The sequence below is a fragment of the Macrobrachium nipponense genome, chromosome 32, assembly GCF_015104395.2.
Source record: "Macrobrachium nipponense isolate FS-2020 chromosome 32, ASM1510439v2, whole genome shotgun sequence".
NCBI classification, from domain to species: domain Eukaryota; kingdom Metazoa; phylum Arthropoda; class Malacostraca; order Decapoda; family Palaemonidae; genus Macrobrachium; species Macrobrachium nipponense.
In genome coordinates this window covers 37,347,298-37,374,530 of record NC_061094.1, presented here as the reverse complement: position 1 = coordinate 37,374,530, position 27,233 = coordinate 37,347,298, and the positions used below count along the sequence as shown (strand labels likewise).

The window sequence follows — 27,233 nt, the reverse complement described above, 5'->3', positions numbered from 1 at the left end:
ATGCTTACTTAAATAATATATTATATATATATATATATATATAGTATATATATATTATATTATTATATATATATATTAATAATCTATAATTCATATATATATTGTATATATATATCTATATATATATTAATAATAGGATTATATATATAATATATATATACATATATATATTATATATATATGTATATATATATATATTATATATATATACATATATATATATATATATATATATATATATATATACTACATATATAATATATATATATATATATATATGTATAGAGAGAGGGAGAGAGAGAAAGAGAGAGAGACCCTCGTGTATTTTGCTAGTTGGTTTTTGGAAGTTATTGGGATAGCATTAGCTCATTGTTCAGCGAGCAGAGCGAAAATAGCACTATATAGAAACTTAATGTGTTTTTCATCTTGACTCACGGTCGATGTTCGCCAAATTGCGGCCCATTTGTGAGAGAATACGAATGCTTACTTGTGCGCTCAAGTGTGAATGTGGTCTTCGGCTATCATAACCCAGAAGACTCCTCATGATAGTGGAAATGGCTGAGCACCACAAAAATACTTGAGTTGTTAAGACTTAGATTGATGCTAAGCGTGTGGAGAAAAAGTGTATAAATGAAGAATAATAGAAGAATGAGCTTAGATTATTAAGGAAAATTATTTGCCCATTAGAGCAAAGTATTGAGTAAATCCAGTCATTATTTGACAATTTCAATTATTGTGGAAAAGTATTATAGCATTAAAACTTGTTTTTTCTTTGGGTTTGAGGCAGCACTCTCAAGAGAAAGACAGTAGAGATAAACTAGAGACCAATGTCAAAGTCATATCACTCCCTTAAAAAATAATACAGCGCAGGTTTTAAGCAAGATATGATTTTCATGATGACCGAAATAATTTAGCTACAGACATCAGAATTACTTCATATATTGCATCTGGCTCTAAGACTTTGTAGTGACAATCTCAGCCATAAAGTATAGTGCGTAGCATGAGAGAAGTTAGAGGATATATATTATTATTACCTTGTTTATTTTAGGTTTACTTTTTATTATATAATATATTAATTTTAGTACTAGATGGTATATATATATATCTATATAATATATATATATATATATATATGTAATAAAGATATATATATATATATAAAGGTATGCCACGGAAGAAAATGGAAAGGCAAGAAAGCCAAGAACTTGTGGTCTAACACGACCCTTTACTTAGGCACAACTGATCATAACAGAGGTTAGGTTAAGGGACTTAGAATTTGTTCCTCATATTCATATTTTTCATATACTCATGTGGGTTAGGTTAGGTTAAGGGACTTGATATTTTTTTCCCTCATATTCATATTTATGTGAAATGGCGGTTTTCCGTCCGAAAAGTATATCTTGAGCCAAAATGGGGTTGGGTATTTCACCTGGGTAAGGTTAGGTTAGGTTAAGGGACATAGAATTTTTTTTCCTCATATTCATATTTGTTTGAAGTGGGGTTTTTTTCATCCGTAGAGTATATCTTGAGCCTATAGGTTGGGTTGGGTTAGGTTAGGTTAGGTAAAGGGACTTGGAATTTTTCCACTCTGTGGGTTAGGTTAGCTTAGATTAGGTTAAGGGACTAAGGATTTTTTCACTCAGTGGGTTGGGTTAGGTTACGTTAGGTTAAGGTACTTAGAATTTTTTCACTCATATTCATATTTATGTGAAATGGTGGTTTTTTTCATCCGTAGAGTATATCTTGACCCAAAATGGGGTTGGGTATTATCGAAGAGTTCTTCATGAGCCATTTTGGGGTTCTTTTCTGAACTAGAGCGAAATATTTGGTGGTTTTCCCGTGGAGTCGTTAATGGTCAACGTACATGAGGTTAAGATAAAGGTAAGCTTATAGGGTTTATCGCCTGTGAGCCGAATTGGTGGTGTTGAAGTTGAGCCGAAATGGGGTCGCTTTCCTTACTGTCACTGTTATTTTTGGTATTTTGATCAACCGTAGCTAGAAAGACTTTAAAAGTGTAAAACTAAAGGAAGGTCTTCCTAGAGAATATGTATGGATGGAAGTAATCTTTTAAAGTTTCATGTACCATGCAACGCTGTCTTATAAGTTTTGTGAACTGCGTTGCTATTTTAAGGGGACAAATATTCCGTGTGCTGTTTATTAGTTAATGTATAGGCTTTCTCTTTTAAGAGAGCTGGCTTTGGAAGTCAGTGATATTTTAGGTTTACTCCTAACACATGTTTATTCATTTTGAAATAATAATAATAATAATAATAATAATAATAATAATAATAATAATAATAATAATAATAATAATAATAATAATAATAATAATAATAATAATAATAATAATAATAATAATAATAATAATAATAATAGGATTTTACGGAGGTATTTCAGATGAAAATTCTTATTCTTTTATCCACTTATCCTCGCAGTGCCTATTCTCACTACAATTGAACAACGTGTCGTAATAGCTTGTTTATGGCTGCAAATAGTAAACTCCATTAAGGATCTTCCAGTATCGTAGCCTTTTTAAAGTCGAAAGAAGTCTACTGACGTGTCAAGGGCTGAAGATAATAATGTCAGTCTGCCCCGAAGCAAATAACCTTGCTAATTGCAGTCGACCGAGTATGTCTGGGTCATACAAATAGTCATTAGAGGTCATTTTACATGTGTTAATTACAGAGTCAATAGACTAATGTCCTTAGGGACGCAGGTTTCTTGTAAGGATCCTCGTAGAAAGAATGTTGTTCAATTCTTGAATTTAGAGGAATTTATTCTTTTTCTCGTAAGGATGATGAAGTCATATTTTCGGTAGGAAACGCATTTTCCCAATTCTGAATCGTGTTGCAACATCTGATGCCTTCAATGGAAAATGTCATGTTTTCCTTTAGTTATCATCCAGCTGGCTTTCTTAGAACCCCCCAAACCAGAATTGTCAATCGCATCATGTGACGAAGCACAAAACTAGTAATTTCCTCACGTTTCCATTTAGAAGATGATGATAAACACGGCTGCTGTTAATGTGTATAGACAAGTAACGATGAAACGACGTCTCGGCTATTTCCTCTTCGTTTATCTGCGGCGCTTGTATACACTTGCCAGAAGCTTGTACGTAGGTGATTTCGTGGAACATCTTACATACGTGGCGATATTTCTTGTTGTTAACTTTAAAAATTGCAACTGTCTTATCCAGAGATAGGTGTTTCGTGCTGGGAAAGGGGTCTGGAGTGAAGTGAATCAGAAAATTCAGTCAGTGTTGTTTCCGGGGTTTTTGTTGCATTTTTTTTATATACAGTTGTAAACGTATAACCTATTACTGTCTTCATGTAAGAGTGAGCGCTCCTTTCATTTTAAAAGAGGGTGGCTGATTTGTACCATGAAAGTTTAACGTAGTCTTTTTTTTTTTTTTTTTTTTACTCTCCGTCTTCTTGGGGAGAGGGGCCCCACCTGCTCCTTTCCCAAAGAATAGAGGTTGTAAGATTTTTTTACGTAAATAAAAAGAAAAAAAAAAAACAATTTCTCATGGGTATGTTTTTGTAAAGATGCCTCGTCAAAGTTTCCAGCCCTGTGATTGGCTTATCAACAGCCAATCAGGAGCGTCGTAAGGGTCTGGCCTAGACATCAAATGCACGGTTGATGTGAATCTACTATAGCAATTACGATTGAATGACACGTCACATATTTCATACAATTTTCAGCTGGAGCTGCATTTTATACCTTGACAGGACGTTTTGCAATAAAAAATCGATATTCCATCGCCATTGTCCTTCAATTGTAGCGTTTCCGTGAAATTCTTTCCTATGTGACACTTGGCTGGGTATTATCACTCTGTCACGTAACAATCTTCCAAGCAAGGATCTTGCGTCACGTTTTCTGTCTTGTTGGATGGCCCGGTGTTCCCCAATTCCGTCATCCTTGGCAGAGAGCTCCCTTGACCACTCCTCTCTCTCATCTCTCCTGCCTAGGCCTCTTTCTCGGAAGACCTGGCTCGAGGTGGTCGTGTTATCTCACGAAGTGCGTCATTGGTTCTGAAGATCTCGTTCACGAGATGATTCTTGATATGTCATGGTTAAGTGATCAGATTAGATCACACTTACTTGGAAGTCCTTCCTAGTTTTTAGCTTGCTTTTACTGGACGTATACGATGTATTCCTTTAAAGAAATTGTAGACTTTTAATTTTTTAGATGAATTGATACAGATGTTGGCCTGCACTCATAATGCAGTGAATTAGAAGGCTGTTGGTTATTAATGCTATTCGAAATATGCATTTACATATACAGGTAGCAATTGTTCGATGGGTGTTTTGCAGTAAAAAAAAAAAAAAAAAATGGTTGGATTTTATCGTATGTTTGAGTTCTGTTCGTAATAAGTCTAAAATTGTTCATGGATGCTGGCCAATTTACATAAATTTTCATGAAAAGTTGCTTCTCATACATTTTAGTTATTCTCGCCATCTCGACCTATTCCTAGAACATTTTTTAACAATAAGCACTAGCGAAGTAAATTTTGGTACAATACGATCCGTAATATGTGTGTGCGTCTACCTAAATCTTGTAGGAAAATTAATACGGTCGAACCCAAATTTTGATTGAGAAAGGGAAATTTCTACTGGTACTGCGTGCCAGAAACGGTCCATGAAGAGATATTGCGAAGATTTTTCGTTAATTACTCGTAAGTACTGCAATGTGACTGACATATATATATATATATATATATATATATATATATATATATATATATATATATATATATATATATATATATATATATATATATATACATACACTTTTATATCTAGTGAAAACCTTGCAAGACTTGCAGTTCACGTTCTGTAAACTGACCAACTTATATTCTTGTAGTCATGTTTAATTGTATCTTCTAGCTCTTGAGTAACATTCTTGTATAAGTTAGCAATATTCTCGTTAACCGGTACAAAATCTCTCTCTCTCTCTCTCTCTCTCTCTCTCTCTCTCTCTCTCTCTCTCTCGTGGTGCGTTCTATCCTCGCTTTTGAAAACCTAGGTTATTTGAACGTGGTCATTAGTCAACTGTTGTTGGTCGTAGATAGGGCGATAAAAAAGTAAAAGAGATGAGTTAAACAAAAAGCGAAAATAACCACTGAGTGATTAATACTCCCCTCTGATATATACACGAGGTCCTCGTCCGGGTAATCATCACCCCATCTTCGTGAATTGTTTATAACATAGTCTCTCCCACTGGAGGATTAAATTGTTCGGTAAAATACAATATGAGGTGAACTTCTCAAAAGGCTGGCACTTCCGTCAAGATTTCTATTCGGAGTAGGAGTTTTTTTTTTCTTTTGTGCAATCGAATCCATTCGAAAAGGGTGGCGTTTCTTTTGAAAATATGGTTTCCTAGATTAAATTGGAGACTTTTACCTGAACCGTTTCGGTGAATGTGTATTTACAAAGAAGCTTAACTTTTGAAGAATAATAAGTCATTCGTAGAAGTTGTAGAAAAACAAGAACAAATTGAACTCCTTATGATGACAGTGTCCACCCCAAATCGTGAACTCGAAAATTAAAGGTTATTGACCCTAAACCCAATGAACTTTTTTTAACCCCCCAAAAATCCTTGACTTAGCCATGTTTAGGTTCTGTCATGTCTGATAAGAACTGGACAGTCACTAGACACTAAATAGGCCCCATCAAGGGTCCAGTATCAACGATCAAGTGGTAGGATGTCTCTTTGGATTACTCCTAACATCTCTTGAATTTAGGTCTTAGAGGTTAAGGAACTTCGGTCATTCTCTCGCCGCTTAATGGCATCGCCTTTTCACCAACAAGTGACGGTCGTTCTCTTGGGTTCCTTTCGGCATGTCCCAGAATCTGTTTTGTAGACTCATGTTGATCACTTCGCTGAAGGAAAATTATACAAAATATGATTTAATTAAGCTGCTGACATCAACCATATTACACTACAAAGGATGAGAATCGTGGAATTGGCTTTGGTAATTCTACAGAATAGTTCTGCACGGACTGCAAGGAACGTAACCGCGGATACGACATCCGCTAGGGATTGGGGCGTCCAATGTATTTCTCTGTGTTTAGTACTGGCCCCTGGTGGTTAATTACAGTCGTCCGAATAAATATTACTTAACATTCTTGTTCAGGAGGTAAAACTGCATAGAAAACCGCAACTGCCATAGTCCAGGCCGCCGCGGAATAGTACTGTAGATCTACCTTGGCTTTTGCCTCTTAATTTGAAATTTGGAAGACAGTCTTATCTGCTTCTTTCCCCGCTCTTCTTCCCAGCTTCTGGTTCTTGTAATCTGCCATTTCTCAAGAAGCTGCTCTGTTTTGGGGTTAAGCGGACCGCTTCTTTTTCTTCAGCCATTTCAATTTTGTTTCCATCCGCACTGATGTTCTTAAAGTTATTTGGTTTGTATGGCTCTCCGTTCTCTGCATTCATCCCTTGACTTAGATTTTCCTAATCTGTATCATACACCATATTCACGTAGTTATGTGTATAGAATATATATATATATATATATATATAGATATATATATATTATATATATATATATATATATATATATATATATATATATATATATAGTTATATATATATATATATATATATATATGTGTGTGTGTGTGTGTGTGTGTGTGTGTGTGTGTGTGTTATGGTAGTGTGGGGTATGAAGGTAAAAAAAAAATTGAAATAATTTTTATTTAAATTTTACACATATCAGTGAGATATTTGCCCAGCTGAGTAAATCGGTAAGGATTGAGTTTTAGGTACAGTGTACTCTTTAGGAACCAAATACTATTTAATTTTGTAGTTTGTTTAATTTGGCAGCCCCTATGGCCCGGCCATTAACAACAGATAAGGACATCTAGTGTGTATTTTTGTCGACTCTCTTCATTACCCTTATTTACTTTTTGGAGGAGCAAAATTCATTCGTTCTGATTTTTGTTCGTAAAGACTGTGATTTTTTTTTTCTTTTGCTTTTACCCACAATCGCTTATACCTTTTATTGGCAATGTAAATTAACCGTTAAATTAATCATTTTTATTTCTGATAATTCCCCTTAAACTCGGGCCATCTTCGGGCCCCCAGTCATATTAGATTTTTGACGTTACGTAACAAAACAAATAAATAAACAACTATACTCTGTGTGCATCGTGTCTGCATTGTTGTAAATCGTTGGTTTTGGCTTTCATGACTTTTAATCCCCGTAAAAATCGCTCTGCAAATCCCTTGTAACGCGCAGATTCCATACACAAACCCTAAACACCCGTGGCAAATCTCCCTCGTCAAACCCCATTCACGTATCCATGACCGAGGAGAAGGAATTGCGTCAAGAATCGGCCTCCAGATAAAAGCAAATCCCTCAGCCGTCTGTCTGTCCCGAGTGCTCCTGCGTGCGTATGTACGTGTGTGCGCTCGCATGCTTGGGAAAGACCGGGCTTCATCATCTTCGTCTTGAGACGGGCCCCACTTGACACCATTCTCGACCTGCCTTCTTCTTCTTCTTCTTCTTCTTCTTCCTCTCTGTCTCTGTCTCTCTCTCTCTCTCCGACGTAGGCCAACGCCTTCCCGTTCTTCGTTTCTTCTTTCCGTTTTGCCCTCTTCGTCTTCGTCTTCTTCTTCCTTACGTTCCTCTCCTTCCCCGTTCTTCGTTTTTTCTTTCCTTTTTCTCATCTCCATCATCTTCTTCTTTTTCTTCTTCTTCTCTTCCTTTACGTTCCTCCCCTTCTCCCATGGGCCAACGCCTTCCCGTTCTTAGTTTCATCTTTCCTCTCTGTCATCTCCATCTTCTTTTCCTTCTTCTCCTCTTCCTGTACGTTTTTTCTTTCCTTCCTGTATTCTGTCTTCTTCTTCTTCTTCCTTTACGTTCCTCCCCTTCCCCCGTTCTTCGTTTTTCTTTCCTTTCTGTCATCTCAATCCTTCTTCTTCTGCTTCCTAATTTCCTTCTTTTTCCTTCCTTCTTTTCCTTCTTCTTTACTTGTTTCCTCTCTTTACGTTTTGTTTCTTCTTTCCTTTCTGTCCTCTATCTTTGTTTTCTTCTTCTTCTCTTCCTGTATGTTCCTCCCCCTCCCCCATGGGCCAACGCCTTCTCGTTCTTCGTTTCTTCTTTCTTTTCTGTCTTCTTCTTCTTCTTTCAAGAGATGTGGTTCTCGAAGTTCTCACAGCACTTGTGCCCATCTGGGAGTTCACCAAGTCTGCGAAGGGGGTGGGGGTTGACTGAGAGATATCTCCCTTAGATTCTACCAGTGTTTGAATAGTAATAAAAGATAATAAACACTGAATGTCTCGGGTGTAGTGCTTGCTCTAGGTGTGTTGAAGCGTCGTCTATAGTGTTCAGCGATTGAAAACGGGGGCGTGTTTAGTGTTCAGCGATAGAAAACGGGGAGAGTGACTACAATGTTCAACGATAGAAAATGGGAGAGTGTCTGTAGTGATCAGTGATAGAAAACAGTGTCTAAAGTGTTCAGCGATAGAAAACGGGGAGAGTGTGTACGTATAGTGTTCAGAGACAGAAAATGGGGAGTGTCTATAGTGTTTAGTGATAAAAAACGTGGAGAGTGCCTTTTGTGTTCAGCGATAGAAAACGGGGAGTGTCTATAGTGTTCAGCGATAGAAGACGGAGAGAGTGTCTATAGTGTTCAGCGATAGAAGACGGAGAGAGTGTCTATAGTGTTCAGCAATAGAAAATGTGGTGTGTCTATAGTGTTCAGCAATAGAAAACAGGGAGTGTCTATAGTGTTCAGTGATGGAAAACGGGGAGAGTGTCTGTGGTGTTCAGTGATATATATATATATAATATATATATATATATATATATATATATATATATATATATATATATATATATATATAAACAAGCTAGAATTAAACCGATTTATTTATATAAAGTAGGAGCCTCATTACAGCTTTTAAGAATATTATAATAAGAAATAGTCTTGTTGCTAAGTAAAAGTTATATCAGCTTATAGTATTCAAATAATAACTTAATTCAGTCTCATCTCTCCATGTAGATTATTTTCTGATAGACTTGTGTATCAGTATGGAATAGAATATCGAAAGAAGAGAGATGATTCTTTACAAAAGCAGGATGATAAGATCCGTTTTTATTTTCTTCGGTTCTTCCTTTGCAAAATAGTCGCTTTCTGAAGCGGGGAATAGAGATAATACGTTAATCATAACTTTAGGTGCTTCGTATGTCTCCTGTGTTTTCAAGGCAACGTCATTAAAAGGAGGAATATCACCAAGTCATTAGAAATTGGACGATTTAATTGGACAAAACTCAGAATCTGTGAGAAAGCTCAACACCGAAAGTGAAGGGTGTTCAAAGATGAAGTAAATTTGGCAGAAATATTCGCGACGGGGCAAATTGCGTAAATTTAATATTAAGAACATATTCTGAAATTTTGAACATCATCGTTATAAAACTGTCAGCCTTTCGGAAAATTGAAAAATATGTGGTCTTGGAAAAATCAACTTCGAATAATTGTAGACTTTGGTAAATACCAATAACATTAATTATAGTTTGCGATAATGAATCACTACTGTAATCACATATTTCGATAATCAACCAATACAGTAATCACAGATTGGCTGAGTAATGACCGCCATACTTCAGAAGACGGATACAAACAACTTGGGAACCGATCGGAAAACTTAATTCTTACTTTAAGTCGTTTTATGAAGAAGGGTGGTTGCTGTTGATCACCGCCTGACCTGCAGTGCGTGACCTGTACTGTAGTCAGTGAGGAACTCACTCTCTCTCTCTCTCTCTCTCTCTCTCTCTCTCTCTCTCTCTCTCTCTCATAAATAAGAGCGTAATTGTTGGTGAAAATAACTTAAGGAGTTTCTCTCTCTCTCTCTCTCTCGTAAATATGAACGTAATTGTTAGTGAAAATAACTAAAGACGTCTCTCTCTCTCTCTCTCTCTCTCTCTCTCTCTCTCTCTCTCTCTCTCTCTCATATAAACAAGAGCGTAATTGTTGCTTAAAATAACTAAAGGAGTTCTCATGTAATATCAGTGCCCTTTATCTGCAAGGGAGTGGTTTCAACACCTAGTCGTTCTGTTTACCAGGATCTGAACACTTGACCCTTACAAATCTCATATTATCCCTTTCCGATTTCTTCTGTTGTATAACAGAGTATCAGTCTTCGGTTTTCGCGTCTAACTTATTATAATACCTCAAAGGTTCTTAAATGTTCGGGCCAGTCAGAATCTCTTGTAGCTTCAGCCTATTCTGTGAGTTTCAAGTTGTTTTATTTATACAAATTAAAGCGCAGTTCATTGTTAGTATACATTCTCTCTCAAATTTGGTCTTCCAAGTCGCGTTTCCTTTGATTTTTTAACTTATGATTACTTTGAATGAATACACCAGAGCTAATTAACAAAGCCTTTCAGGATAAGCAGTCATCCCAAGCCAACTTCTCACAAAATTTTCTTAAAGTTCAAAGGACGTGTAAAAAGAACTAGATAACCTAGTTTGGGTTGGGAAGGACCAGATGGGAGTTTCACTTCAATTTGCAAGTGGAGTCCTTTCTCCCAAACTCAGCTCATTTCATCACTCTTGCCCTCAGAAACATTCACACAAAAGTGGGTACTATGCAATACATCGCCTGTTCAATGGAATTGTACAATTAATAATTGCAACCACGAGCTTTCTTTTCATAGCTGATAGAAAACTAGACATTGTTCATTAGCTTCCTTTTTCTACGGAGATGATATTTTTTAATGACAGTCCTTTTGTTCTACCATTACCGGTAAACTGCGCGTCCTTTTGGATACTATCAGATTCTTCAAGGAGTCTTTATCATCCAGAAAAGGTTGTGGTATTCCGTTTCAAAACAAAGGGTAAATGAAAATTGGGCCATAAAAAGATATGGATTTTAACCACCTTTCACAAACCTTATTTCAGAAGGGAATATTCTTTTTTTTTCTGCACCCCCAAGAATGAGTTTGTGCTGTTCAGTATCAGATGTCAGAGTCTACATTCTGTTTAGGTGCCACTGTCCAGTGTAAGAAATTCTTGTCCTCTTGCCTTTCTGTTTTTTTTTTTTTTATTATTATTATTATTATTCGTTTGTTAACCTTTATTTTATTTTTTCTCTCTGCTGTCTCTTTTTCATGTTTAGGCATTCCTCTGTGTAGAAGCTTGCATTGCGAGTCAAATGGTCTTTTAGGTTTTATGTAAATGAATGTTTACTCATGTTGGAGAATAGTAATATTAATAGTTATTGTAGAATCGGATAGTTGGTTTCGATTCATAATCTGATTCATTGTCGACATCCAAAAGCAATTAACTTATCTGTTAGGTCTTGTCCGTGTTTACTTGATTTCTTTGAATACTCATGCCACTTGAGCTCTGGATTGTAGACTAGTGCAAATAAGTTGAAGATTATACTCATTATTTACGTTATTAATTGATGAACAGTAAAACCTTACCTCTTCACAGGTATTCGACGATAAAATACCCTTGAATTCAGTTTTCGTTAAATATGTACAAGCGTTTATGTCGCGGCTTCAGTGCCACGTCATGACACTCGTGTGATTAATAATTACTTATACCCAATTAACGATTTTTTTTGGCGCCGAAACCCAACACCATAAATCATTCTTGAATGTGAAAACAACCCAAGGTGAAAAGTCTAATCAGTCACCATTAGAAGCCTCTCCCGTGGTCAATGGATATTAAGAGATAAGTGAATTTCGTCCATATATGTTCGACCACCGGCACCTTTTAACGAGCAAGACAAACGGCGTCCTCTTGGCCTTTACCTGCTCCTTTGAAGATGGATAAATTGACTCGACCTTTGTGATCAATAATGCCGACGGAACTGTTTATAGCTGTTAGATTTTCACCCCCTACAAATGGAAAGGTCGTAGTGTGTTGCTGTCGGTGTTTTGAGCACACTTTAGACTCGCAGTATTAGGAGTACGAGATAGTTTTAGGGTCTTATCGGAATAGGTGCCAGAGCGATTTTAAAAGCGATGAAACAAAAATCATTCTTTCTTAACTACGGTGTAAAAAAAAAAATAAAATAAAAAAGACATGACCTTAACGGCACGAGGCATCTTGTTTTTTTATTTTAGGCAACGTTGATGACATCGAATTATAGTGGTAGTATCTCAGATATTCCAAAAAGACATGACCTTGACGGCACGAGGCACCATGTTTCTTTTATTTTAGGCAACGTTGATGACATCAAATCATAGTAATAGTATTTCAAATATTTCTTGACAAAGCCATGAAAATTCCTGTAGTTCTGACAGTCATTCGTTCGAATACATTCTTTCAAAGACTTTCATTATACAAGGCCAAAACCTTCCACATAGTATGTGTTTGCGATAATAATACCTGATAAGCGATCTCACACGTAAAAGGGGACGCTTAGACTTTACAAAAAATATGATATAATGAATAAATAGATAAATAAATAAAAAATTTTATCAGCCTGAAAATGTAGTTTACTTTTTTTTATAAGTTTGTGGAAGACTTCTTTTTCCATTGAGATTGCCCCCATCTTTTGGGTTGTCATTACTCAAGAGAACTACATAAAATAATTAGCTTGATAGGTCTGTATTTTTAAAGAAATGAAAACTAAATATGGATATACGGAGGCTCACAAATTTTGTGGTACTCTTTTCGCGGAGTTGGTAGAACAAGTGTGAGGTTTTCTCTATTTCATATCACATTAAATTTAATTCATTATCAGTTTTATTGAAATGTTAGCTTCATTTGGAGTGTCCATTTCTAATCCGTTTTATTTTCAATAAATGGTCAAACCCATAAGGATGTAGCGTTGTGAGTGCTCCTCACGCGGTGCACTGTAGGCGTTAGTTAGGTTATTTAAAGCGTTCGTTCGAAGTTACAGGTCCTCATTGGACGAGTGGTTGGCGTACTCGCCTACCTATCTGGTAGCCCGAGTTCGCTCCCGCCTGCCGCTAATGCGGAATTCGAGGAATTTTTTTCTCGATATAATGTGGTTCGGTTCCCACAATAAGCTGTAGGTTCAGTTGGCTCGTAGCCACGGAAATAAAAATTTAATCCCTCGGGCCAGCCCTAGGAGAGCTAATAATCAGCTCGGAGTCTGGTTAAACTAAGAAAGACTGAACCTCCATTTCCGCTTCCCGTTTGCAGTCTTGCTGTCCACCACCTATAACTGTTATTTCTTAGAGCAACTGTAGGGGGTTTCTCCCATTTCCACCTATAGATCTTTATGCTCCATTTCCTTTATCTTAAAGGGCCTCCTTTATCTTGCTGTCCAACTTCTCCAACACTCACTTTTCGATGTCTTAAGTGAATGGGTGACAGTGGCCCAGTGCTCGGATAGACTCGACAAATTTCATAAATTAATCGATAAAGTATTCGCTAACCTTAATCTTTCATTCCAATGTATTTAATGCATAAATTTTATAGACTGTAAAGTTGCCACGAACCTTATCCTGTCCAATACATTTACTTACAAAACTTGGGAGCCTGTAAGTTCGTTTTACAAAATGTATGTGAGGTGATCACAAGGAGAGTAATGAAACTTTCAGTATTGTCGCGATATATATATATATATATATATATATATATCTATATATATAATAATAATAATAATAATAATATAATAATAATAATAAAAGGAGCCCATAAAAACGCCAAAATATAGGAAGTAAGTATATTATATTTCAGATACTGCTGTCTCTCTCTTCAGGTAGTTAATGAAGAGAGAGACAGCCGTCTCTGAAATATAGTACTTACTTTGTATATTTTGGCGTTTTTCTGGGTTCCTTTTATTCGATGGAATTCTGTTGTAACAGAAAATTTTTACCAGTCATATATCTAATATATGATATATATAATATATATATATATATATATATATATATAATATATATATATATAATATCTACATAATCATTACTTTTATATAAATTTCCATATAATACCGAATTTTTGCTAATTATTTCTTTTTTTATTTCGCAGCTGAGGCTCCGTGGTCAACAACCCAACACCACCATCGCTCGAGGAGGTTTTTGTATTCCCAGCGATACAGCATCGAAGTCCTGGTCGTGGTGGACAATAAGATGGCACGGTATCATGGCAAGCACGTCAATCAGTATGTCTTGACGCTGATGTCTGTGGTAAGTCATTTTCTGCTCCTGTTCATCAGCTGACAAAGTCAGTGATGGAGGATAAAACTTGGAGGGCGAACTACAGATTGTTATTTGCGTTAGGCGCTGCGCGAGGGATGTAACAACTTGCAAACTTTGTTATCTACCTGCTTTTCCCTCCACACATATATATAGACTTGATTTGAAATGAATATTTGTTTATAATAAGAACATATGTGAAAGATGCTTTTCGTTGGGGCGTCAAAATGAAATTTTCATAATTGCCTTCGCTTAGCAATTTATATGTAAAACCTTTCTCCTCGTCGAATATTACACTCTTCCAAAACGAACTCTTCCAATACCTTCTTCACCTTAAATCGCTCTTAACCTTTTTGTTCTTCATTCGGCCTTTCAATCAGGACACCCCTATTTGGAAGTTAATTGCCTTCTATTTAAAGGTAAATATATATACTTATCCACAGCTTTTAGATTTTAGACTCCGATAAGAGCGTCAGGATGAAATCTACCCGATGATAATGTAATGAATTGATTATATATCGATTACATCCTGGTTGTCCATTCTTCGTCCTATGTTCCCCTTTTTTGGGGGGGAGGGGAGGGGCCCGCTTATTACCATAACAGAGTTTTCACTCATTTTCTTTCAGTTTTTTTTTTCGATGGAAGAAAGAAAACTGTGAGTCTCCTATATTCGGATAAGCCCAAGAAAGTATACGTAAATATATACTCATCCAAACATACACACATTTCTTAATTACTTGTATTTGTATACGTATATGTATGTGCATTTGTACACACACACACACACACACACACACACACACATATATTATAATATATAAATATATATATATATATATATAATATAATATTGTATATATGATATATATATAGGGTATAAGTACTATGTATATCTATTAATTATATATATTTGTGTATATATTATTTATTTTATTTATTTATATTTATTTATTTATTTATTTATTTATTTATTTATTTATTTATTTATTTATTTATACGCACATACACATATTTTTTTTATGAAATGCGTGATTACCTCTGGTATCGATTCCATGGCAATTATTTACTCAGAATTTTATATACATTCAATTTTGACTGCGGTTCAGTCAGAATGCGCGGAAGTTTCTGTGCTCTGTACGAAACCCCGTTGTTGTTGGGATAGCCCAGGGTATCCGAATTGGTTGTTTGAGAGAGAGAGAGAGAGAGAGACGAGACGAGAGAGAGCGAGTGAAGAAATTAATTAACTGCACTTTTCCTTTTGCTGATGTAATTTTCATTCTCGTAAGCTGATGCGGCGAGACGAGTATCAATCATCGTAAGTAAATATTGCGAGATATTATTATTGGTCTTTTGTCGGGCAACTCTTCGAAATCGAACGTCTAGACAGATTTCGAAACGACCCGAGAGAGAGAGAGAGAGAGAGAGAGAGAGAGAGAGAGAGAGAGAGCTGGAGTATTACACTTGATATGCGTTGAACAAAGACGCTCCTTCAACGTCATCTGTCCGTCTTCAGTCTGGTGGTCTCATTCTCAAAGGTTCCGTAACACTTCCTTTTGAAATCGCACTCGGCCCGGTTTAGGTACAAATTCCATCTTGAGTTGCCGCATAGGAAAGGAATATATATATATATATATATATATATATATATATATATATATATATATATATATATATTATACTATTTTTATTATTTATATATATATATTTTTATTTTTATTTATATATATATGTATGTATATGTATATATATGTATGTATATTATATACATATTTATTTTTACTTATATATAGTATTTTTTTTTTTATTTATATATATGTATGTATATGTATATATATATGTATGTATATGTATATATATATATAATGCATACATACATATATCTTAAAATTAACTATAACATATTATATAAAGTGCCCTTCCCATGCACTCGAAAAGTGTTTAAATTTGAAAAAAGACAGTGAAAATGATCAAGGTTTCTGTTAAAACTAAATATATGCTCAAATTTACATTTCATAATTCTTCATTACGCATCATTCTGTGCGACCATGCAATATATACTCGCACCAGTACACATATTTTGCATTCAGATACTAAAAAACGATATAGTTGCATGAATTTATTGAAAATGTTAATGAACCTAAATTAAAGACAAGAAAACTGAGATAGAATTTTGTTAGTTCGCAGAAGCAAGGAACTTGTCATCTGTCACTCAAAATATGCATATTTAATCCCATAGAAAAAGGAAACGCGCAACCTTAAATTTGATTAAATCGATAGTCACACTGACTGCAGTGGTGATCAATATCCCAGGCGCCGTGCCCGCTTATGATGACGAGGGCCTGGGCATTAAAACAAGGGTATTGCTACCCTCCCTTGGCAAGCAAACGAAATTGGGTCGCGCCCATCAAGGTCCCTAATCACTGTTTTTACTCGTTCATTTTTCTTCTCTTACGTTTCCATTTCCTTGTTTTTTCAGCAATATGAAAGGATGGTAAGAATCACTATCATCGGTAATTGTAAAGAAATGTACCTGTCCCTGTCTTATTTATAATGCATAAGCATTTTCTCTTCCTGTGGATGAGGGATTTGATATTAGACGAAGCATCCTTTCTGTGTACATCGTTCTGAGCGTAAGATATTTGTACCTTTTTCGTTAAATTGTTTCGCGAAGGTAGGAGTGGCTGCGGTTTTACTCGCCATCACTTGAAAACTTTCTGAGAATTTTCTAACGACTTCCTTAGAAACGTTCAACCTTTTTCGTTTTAATTTGCCAATGGCAGATGATTTTGGCCCTTTATCACTGCTTCAACTGGCTCATATGATCAGTTTCAGGATAATAGTTTTGACACAGGTTCGTGGAATTTAAGAGTGTACAAAATTTGAGATGGTTCCCTTTTAGAAACCATCGCCATTGGCCATAGTAGTTTTTACGACCCATTTTTTAAGAAATAAATCAGTCTTTCAGTTATTCCTTTTGGAAAGAATTTATTGGATAGTAAAGACAATATAAATGTCGTTTTGCCATTGCTTCATAGTTGGAAGCCATTTTTAACTATATCTGATTTTAATTACAATTATAGTAGTCAAAACTGAATTACACTTGATTATTGTCTGAATTTTAATCAAGTATATTATGCTTCTCATTTAAATATTTCACGAGTTGCAGTTACATAATAATTTTTCAGGCCTCGAACAGTGATGCAAAATGCCAAGTTAGCGGATCTAAAATGCAATTAAAAATATCTTAAACACACCTGGAAACGTACATACATTACGTACCTACGCACTTGCACACAGACATACACTCTTACACGCATATACATACATACATACATACATGTATTATATATATATATATATACCTTATAATATATATATTATTATATCTATATATATTATATATATATTATATATCGCTCTCTTTAGATAACATCCTTAGATGAGGAGGGTGAGAGTGATTGATGGTGGGGACTGTTCATCATTTGCGATGGTGACTGGCCTGAAACATAAAATGTTTTTCCTTGTACGCATGAAGATTAGTAACTAACCCGAATGATAGATAGACTGTGTTTGTAGTCTATATATACTTGTTCGTGCAATGTTTCAGCGCCTCATTCTTCAATTTCTTTTGAACCACGCCCAGTTTGTAAACCAATGGGCACAAATTATTTATAGTAAATCTTATGCATCAATGTAAGCAACTATATTTTCCATTTGACATTTCTCTCTCTCTCTCTCTCTCTCTCTCTCTCTCTCTCTCTCTCTCTCTCTCTCTCTCTCTCTCATGATCAGTCACCCTGTAGCAATTACTGAGAATCTGTTCCATTAAGTAACATATGACAGTAATCATTTTCAATTTTAATTTTTCCAGTTCTTTTCAAAACCACATAGATAACGCCTCGCTCACTACAAATGCCACCACAGAACTTTAATTATAGAGGACACAGCTTTATCCTCAGAGTCTTTGGCTCCCTGCAGTGTATACATAATAAGTAGATGTTGCATATGGAAAAAAGGGGACTCATCTGTGAACCCACATCTTTCTTCGCCGCGACATTTTTGGGAGTCGATACCTTGTAGGTCGTCGCCAAGTACCGCAGGTCAAGCAGGGTCACGTTTGCCTTTGGGTGTGGTGACGCTTCGCCCTATTTGGGGGAGGGCTGAAATGTGGAAAGGGGAAAAGGATTAATGGGCGTACTGCGACTGTGGTCTTGCATGTCGTCCCCTGTGGGAAGTGATTTAGCACAAGTATTTTTTTTTTATTTTACTTTATTCATACTCTCTCTCTCTCTCTCTCTCTCTCTCCTCTCTCTCTCTCTCTCTCTCTACTCTCTCTCTCGCTCTCTCCTCTCTCCTCCCCCTCCTGCCCTCACTCGCTCTCTCTTTTCTCTCCCTTCTCCTCTCCTCTCCTCTCTCATACACACACACACACACACACATTAAGAAATAAAATAGAGAAGACATACATTGGTTTGTTAAAAGTAGATAAGCTGTCCCCTCTATGAACTTTCCTCCTCTTAGAGAATGAAGAGAGTTAAATTTCCCCCTTAAAACCAACTTTCTTTAAATAAAAAACAGTTAAACCTTTTCTTCCATATAGTACATCTCCCATTCTGTCTATGAAAGCAGAAGCACTCCGATTTCCTTTGAAATCATCTCGGATTATTACTTTAATACAATTTCCTGATTGTAAGGGACTGCTTGACCACTTCATATCTGCTCGCTTTCCTCCTTTTTGTCTGTATCATATCATTCACCACCACTTTATATTTCCGGCAGCCAGTAAAGGTAGTTGATCTCGTAACTCACCCGAAGAGAGGATGAGACTTCTTGCAATAGACCAAAAACACGTAAACGTAAGACTCTTGGTAGGGAGTCTAACCACATCAAGGCATGTTAATGCCTACGGTCTTGTCATTTTTGTATTAGCTTCCGTAGTTGGTCTCCGAAAAATCTTAAAGGGAAGAGAAGCTCGAATTGTATGAAGTTGAATGAACTGAGACATTTAATCGGCATGGAAGAGCTAAGTTGGATTTCGAGAGTAATCATGATAATCATGACCTAGGTGACAACCATTGAAAGTTACATCATAACCTCTATCTCCTGCCATGCATTGTGAATAGTTGAAATTACTGATAGATCTCTCCTTAAACCGTAATTCGCCGTTGAAGTAATGCAGGTTAAAATAACATCCCCCCCCGCACACACACACACACACACACACACACACACATATATATATATATATATATATATATATATATATATATATATATATATATATATAAATCTAATTTTAAAATTTAATATAAATCATATACGTACATAAGCAGTGCAATCGCTAGTTTACAAAATCACCTACTCGAGTGACAGACAAATATATATATATATATATATATATATATATATATATATATATATATATATATATATATATATATATATTTGTCTGTCACTCGAGTAGGTGATTTTGTAAACTAGCGATTGCACTGCTTATGTACGTATATGATTTATATTAAATTTTAAAATTATGATTCTCTTCTTTCGGCATTTTCATCTTTGCAATAGCTTCTGATACATACATGACAGAAGAAAGATTTGTTGAAGGATTTCCAAAAACTATTAACAAAACCTGAAGAAACCCAGTATGATGCCAATGTCGTCTGATCATCTAATGGCATTTTCGGACGTTTCTTGAGACTAGCTTCTCATGAGGCACAATTCAATCCAATTAAATCGAGAAGTCAGGCAATGCACCTCAAGAATCTGTATTTTGATTAAAATACCGGATGAAGGAGTTCATTCACCAGTTTCACGAGTACGCGCCATGAAAGAGCGCCTCAGAGGCGTGATCGGTATGGTCTTGGCCTGCCACCATGGTTGCCGCGAGTTCGATTCTCGGGCATTCCATTGAGGGGTTAGAGATGTGTATTTTTGGTGACAGAAGCTCACTCTCGACGTGGTTCGGAAGTCACGTAAAGCCGTTGGTCCCGGTGCTGAATAACCACTGGTTCCATGCAACGTGAAAACACCATGCAAACAAACAAACAAACAAACAAACGCGCGATGAAAGGGACGTGCGCGAAATATCCTACATTGTAGCTACGTATTGCGACCCTTATTCAAAACACTGCACAGACTTCGATAACTCTCGTCGTAAGTACACTTGCAGTTCAAGTGTCCCCTAATTAAAAGCGAAGTGGTACTGGAAGTGAAATGGCTGCTGATAAGACTCGGGTCTTTAGGTCAATGGCGTCTTAAGGTCAATGACGTCATAAATCAGCTTGTAAATCAAAGTTGGATATGTTCGTCTTTAATGTCAGCAACTTGTATGAAAATCGTTCTTCGATCTTAAAAGATGAACGAATGGGAATGGAATGTCTGAAAGAGGTAAAATCATTGTAACTTTCATTAACATTTATTTTGCTGTTTGTTGTTGTACTTCAGCTTTATTTTTTAACTAGTACCGTAACTGTGTTGGTCATATGTTGAATGCTTAAAACAAATTATAAATTAACTTCAAAATTCACATACTTTGTTTATTATTTGTATAGCAACTGCGTTCGATCCTTTTGAGGCAAACCGTGGTGTGCCCTAATGCCATGAACATCAATGCACGATGGAGCCATTAGTTCGTAGCCTCTTGACCAAAAAAAGAGAGAGAGAGAGAGGGGGGGGGGGGGGGATGTGTGGGAGGGCGGAGATCCATACACGTCGCCCAGTCCCCTTTTCACATTGACCTAAGGGGAAATAAATGTTATGATGATATCCGGGAAACTACCGAAAAATTAGGTTACCATATCCTTTGGCTCACTATCAACTATTGGTTGCCGTGTGCGCCAAATGCCTCATTTGTATTTTCGATTGAATAACGCAAACGAGAAATAAACAGCGACTCCAGCAGGTTAGAGAGTTGCTCCGTTTTCATTGATCATTAGATCGCTATTTTGGGGTGAGTAGGAGAGAATTATTCATATGACTTATTTTGCTTCACCGGAGAGAAGAATGGCTGTCTGTTTTATGTGAGAATATTGTTATGGCTTTTCCGTCGAGTTGAATGTGTCTTTCCTTCAACTAAACTGAAAACCGAAAGCGTGTCCATTACAATAGATTTGCTTTGCAGAGACCAGAACTCCTCATTTGCATTGAGAGGACTTTGTATGTTGTGGTATGATCTGATCGAGCAGCATGATTGTCGTAGCGAGATTTTCCTTTAAAAATTTTGGCGAATCAGATACAAATGATACATTTAAAAACGGTGACCTCATTTTACTTAATATGTTTTCCACTACGGAAGACTGGTGTAAAGTAGAGGTTCCACCAGCTTACTGCAAGACGAGGATGATTTGGTTTGATAACCTGCCAAACGTTATCTTTTCACCTCCATAAATTGATACACAGGTGATGAATGTTATTCGTAAAGTCTTACACTCGTGTCAGTGACTTCCTTCCATTTACTAAGACTGTGGTTTCTTGTGGCAGAGCGGCAAGCAAATTGGTCATTCACCTCTCAGCTTAATGAAAAGAAGACGGCCGTACGAGGCTATTGTTAACTCATGTCATTTTTGTTTACTGAAGAATAAAGAAAATGGTGTATATAATGCAGTACAGGTGAGATAAGTGAGAAATCTACCGAAATGAGATAAGTACCGTCTTTTGTTTATATTTTCGGTACTAAAGATGGCAGAAGCTCCTGTGGGCGCCGTGTTTAGTACCAGCCCCAGGGTGGTTTCCTTCTTGTAACTCCACGCATCTTTCCCGCAGGTGGCCTTGATTTTCCGAGACCCCAGTATAGGAAACCGGATTGACATCGCCGTCGTGGAGGTCGTAAGACCCGAGAGGCAGTCTTTCACGCCCAAGAGACCTTACGGGAACAGCGCCGAAGTGTCCGGTATATCGGCGGAGGAGATGCTGAAGATGTTTTGCAAATGGCAGAAACAGGGGTTGAAGTACAACATCAACCACCAGAGAAGATACGACACTGCTTTGCTACTCACCAGGTAGTACATCGGTTTTATTTGTCCTCGTGTTTTAGTCTTTCATAATGAACCACATTGACCAAATCGGCCTACAAGCCTTACGCTGCAGGTGGGCTTTTCGAAGTGACCTTTCTTTCAATTTTCTTCGCCTGAATGCGTGCAAATGTGAATGATGAAATAGCTGCAAATGATAAGTTTTAAAACCAACTTATTCTCTTAATCAATATAAATGCATTGACCTAAAAAGTCGTCTTAATACAATATTTATGTAATAAAAATCCAGTTATATAAATAAATTGTATTCCTGTGTAAAAGAAAAAACAATGAATTCCTTATGAGTGTTTGCGTTAAAATAGATTCAGTATTTTAATGTAAACAATGAGGAAGTCTTTGTTTTGTCTTTCACATATTAATACAATTCGTGTATATAATTGTGAATTTTTATTACACAACTGTTTAGCATGATATTGTAAATTTCTTAGCAATACATTGTTCATTTTGTTTGTGACTGTATGAGAATAATATTTTGACATACTATTTCTATCCTGATGTTTCTGCACAATCAACCATGAAAGTTAACCTACAAATGAATCTCTTTCCACTTACCATAGAAAACATGAAAGGTCGTATAATGCTCATTTTGAATATAACAGTTTGAGAATAATATTTTGACATATTCCTATCTCCACGTATCTGTTCACGTTTTGAATATTGCAGTATGAGAATATTATTTTAACAAAATACTCTTGCTTCACATTAATTCCCTTCTCATGTAAGTCTCCTCTCATACAGTCCTTCCATCTCTTTCTTGGTCTCCGTCTTCTTCTTCTTTCAAGGAAGAAGAAGGAGAGGGAGACCAAGAAAGAGATGGAAGGACTGTGTGAGAGGAGACTTACATGAGAAGGGAATTGATGAGGCAGAAGCGCAGGATAGACATAGATGGAAACGGCGACCGCATATGAAATTAGGAACCAGCTGGGAAGAAGAAGAAAACTCTATCTTCACATTTCTGCACACTATCAACTATGAAAGTTTCCCTACAAATTAAAGTAACCTTTCTTCTTACCAGAGAAAACATCTGCCGTAACCCCTACACCAAGAGTTGTGACACCTTAGGACTAGCAGAGCTTGGAACAATGTGTTCCAAGCACTCGTCTTGTGCCATTGTCCAGGACAACGGTCTCTCAGCAGTGTTCACCATCGCCCACGAACTGGGGCATTTGTAAGTTGTTTCCCTTCAATGTCACAAATTACAGTCTTTAAGTGGCTAATGATTTAGAAATATTCTGTACAGTGGTATTGTGGTCTTTATTCTTTATCAGTATATAATTACTATTACTATAAGTATTATCATAGCATCTGTATCGTTCACTTCTGTGAACTATTCATTAACATGCTTATACGCACTGCAGAAATTATTAGTATTATTATTATTACAAATTCTGTGATTATAATGACGTGGTTGTTGTGTTGCAGTGCGATTTTTAGAGGATTTTAAACTGCAGAATAATGGTTTTTCTTTTATAAAACTCACATAATGTGATCACATAGTATGTACATTCCTTTATTATTATTATATGGAATTATAACTACTTGATTGTAATGTTGCTGTGCGATTTTTTTTAGAATGTTTTAATATGAAAATAAAGCTTTCCATAAAACTTAAATAATGCGATCACACAGTGTATATTTTCCTTTATTATTTTTATTATTATTGATTTTGGGATTATAAGTACGTGGTTGTAATGTTGCATAGCGAATTTTAGAGTATTTTAATATGAAAATAACGCTTTCAATAAAACTGGAATAGTTTGATAAAATAATTTATGCGTTCTGGTATTATAACTGCGTGGTTGTAGCGCTGCAGTGAGATTTTATAGTATATTTAAAAGAAAATAATTATAATAACAATTAATAATAAAATAAGATTTTTTTAGCTGCAGTTCATTTGCAAGTAAAGAATTTAAGTACGCTGGCTACAAAGCAAGAGTGATGCCAAATCGCGTATAATAATAATAATCATCATCATCATCATCATAATAATCAATTCAATGGAATTAATAAATAATAATAATAATAATTAAATGACATTAAAAAATTAATAAATAATAATGCTTTTCGTAACTTATAATGATGTGATCATACAGTATATAAATTTCTTATTTCAGGCTGAATATGCCCCATGACAACGACGACAAGTGCGCCCTCCTCGGGGGTGGTGAAGACAGCAACCAGCGCATGAATGTCATGAGTCGAATGCTGGACCACAACACTTTACCGTGGGTCTGGTCCAACTGCTCCAGGCATTACCTGACTGAATATTTACAGTAAGACTCATTTGCGGTATCACCTAATTTTATATATATATATATATATATATATATAATATATAATATATATATATCAGGACAAAATCCGTGAAGGAAAGTGAAATAAAGGAGGGCCGCTATACGAGGCCCCTCGACTTCTCGCCCTTAACTAAGTCTGCTTAGTAAAGGACAAGAAGTCGAGAGGCCTTGCCTCAGTACTCCATCGTTTCACTTTCCTTAGTGGATTTTGTCTTTATTTATATATTCTTCACATTTATATCTTCGTGATTCAGTCATATGTATGTATGTATTATATATATATATATAATTATATATATATATATATAGATATAAATATATATATCATATATTATATATATGTATAGATATATATATAATATTATATATATATATATTATATGTATATGTATATATAAGATAGATAGATAAAATCTGTGTATACTCTCGGCCATAGACTTTCTCATAAGCAGTTTTTCATGAATTTTGATGCACTTGTAGCATGTGATTTTTAATTACATTACTCTAATTTTTTTATCTCTCCTCAGAACAAAGTCATGAGGGATGAGACTATATGTTTGGATACTTCAAAGAAAACATGGCTTTCAAAATAATTTTTTGTGAAATATTTCGTCTTGAGAAACCACTACTTCGTTAGTTTTAAGAGCTTAATGCGATAGGGATGATGTAAACTAAATCTGGCATAAAGAGAAGTAATATTAATCAAAAATTTTTTGTCACAGTTTTTCATCTCGGTCTTTACTTCAAAATTAGCAACATTTTAGAAAATATTACTTGGTTCTTGATTCTTATCTGAGAGCATGGGCAAAGCATTGTATTTTTACTGACATTTCAGTGGCAGTTGCCTTCAAATTGAAATGGTGTGGTATATCCTGTTTTACAATTTTTTTTTATCTTTCCCTAAACAAAAAAGTGGAGGACATGGCCGCTGTTTGGAGGATGAACCTTGGACCAACAAGTTAATCGAGGAAAACACAGAGTTCACTTTGGCTGGAGAAAGGTTCAATGCCAGTAAACAGTGCCAGTATGTTTTTGGAAAGTCTTCGAAAATCTGTCCTTACATGGTAAGAATGAGAGTCTTTTTCTTTTTTACCTTGATGGTTTTTTTACCTATGTGGAGTATTGAATTGTTATCAGCATGCAATTTACGATAATCTGCATTATCATGTTTTTGACACACATCATCTCTAGTTCTGTGGAAATTTTCTCTCGTTTTACAGTACATGGCCGACAGCTTTAAGACTTCTTATTCTGTATTCTTGTGTGTTTATTTTATGTGCTTGGAATAGCGGTTTTGTAACCTTTCATTATAGTTCTGGAAATTGTACATTTGTGTCTCCCAAGGAACTGTATAGATGAAAATTCACATAGATATTAGGGCTAACAAAGTTATCTCTATAGGGTTGATTTTGGATTCAAGTATTTACTATTATTCCACTGCGATTGTAATATAGAAATATATAGTACATATATATAGAAATATATACATATATATACATATATACATATATATGTATATATATATATATATATATATATATATATATATATATATATATATATATTCATCTGACCTTGTCCCTCTTACAACAGTCTGAAGGGTACGAAAGTTCCCGCATGGCTCAACTATGTGGTCTGTTGTCTTTTACGCCTTACTTATTATTTATGTTTATTTGCATGGCTACCGAGCTGCATCTTTTTCGTTGCACCACTTTTCAATCCTTATTGCAGAATAAAGAACGCAGTTATCTGCTTAAATCCCTCCATAACGATGATACTATTAATGGTCATTTTCCTCCACAGCCAACCTGCAAGAGATTGTGGTGCACCACTTCCCTGGACGAGAAAGAAGGCTGTCGAACGCAACACATGCCTTGGGCTGATGGAACCCACTGTGATAATGGCATGTGGTGTCTCAGGGGTCAGTGTGTTCAAAAGAATAAGAATGTCATGAGAAAAATCGACGGGAAGTGGGGCGACTGGGGAGCGTAAGTGTGATTTTGAAGTGATAATGTAGTGAAGGGATGTTGTACTCAACCGTTCATCTCCTTTTTTCATGTCGAGTAAAGATGTCTTGAATTATCTGTTCTTTTCATGCAGGAGTTTAGAGAAAATTTGAAATTATAATGATTTTTTTTAAGCAGAAAATCTTTTCATACTTTGCAGGTCTTGCATAACATGATCTGATCATTGCATAACTTTAAAGTAATAATGGTGATTCTTTCTACCATTCCAGTAGAAAGTATTTTAAATGAACATTACATATGCTGGTGGTATAAAAAAAGTAATGAAAAAAGTAAGGGCTTTCCCATAACTTATTAATCTTGGAGTTTACACTCTGGATGATTTTTAATCCCTCCTTTTTATATCAATTCCTTTTATCAAACAGGTGGAGTACATGTTCACGTACCTGTGGCGTTGGAGTTTGTCGATCTGAGCGGCTGTGTAATAACCCTGCCCCAAAGTATGGTGGACGCTACTGTACAGGCGAAAGAGTCAAGTATGAGTCTTGTAAACTAAGGGCCTGCCCCACTGACTCAATTGACTTCCGTACGCAGCAATGTCAAGTCTACAATAACAAGACTTTTGGTCTTCCTGATATCCCTGACGATGTGAAGTGGATACCCAAATATGCTGGAAGTAAGTTCAGGTCATGAGAAGAAATACTTTTAGAAGTTTTAACTTCCTAAGTTGCTTTAGTCTTTTCTTGTATATTCAGGAAGAAGCGCAGGTTTAAAGTGAACATTTCTTGGAATGTGGATAATGTATTTTCAC

General features: G+C 35.8%; 1 protein-coding gene across 4 annotated transcripts in view; it reads left to right on the top strand.

The window, feature by feature from the left end:
• LOC135207346 (A disintegrin and metalloproteinase with thrombospondin motifs 9-like) overlaps window positions 1-27,233 on the top strand; it is a 730,481-nt gene that overhangs the window by 618,135 nt on the left and 85,113 nt on the right. For all 4 annotated transcript variants that reach the window (XM_064239075.1, XM_064239073.1, XM_064239072.1 and 1 more), the window contains exons 5-11: window positions 13,965-14,122; window positions 21,896-22,131; window positions 23,180-23,332; window positions 24,279-24,437; window positions 25,372-25,522; window positions 26,262-26,446; window positions 26,848-27,098. In XM_064239075.1, the coding sequence (XP_064095145.1) occupies window positions 13,965-14,122; window positions 21,896-22,131; window positions 23,180-23,332; window positions 24,279-24,437; window positions 25,372-25,522; window positions 26,262-26,446; window positions 26,848-27,098 (1,293 nt within the window). The remainder of the gene's footprint in view (window positions 1-13,964; window positions 14,123-21,895; window positions 22,132-23,179; window positions 23,333-24,278; window positions 24,438-25,371; window positions 25,523-26,261; window positions 26,447-26,847; window positions 27,099-27,233) is intronic.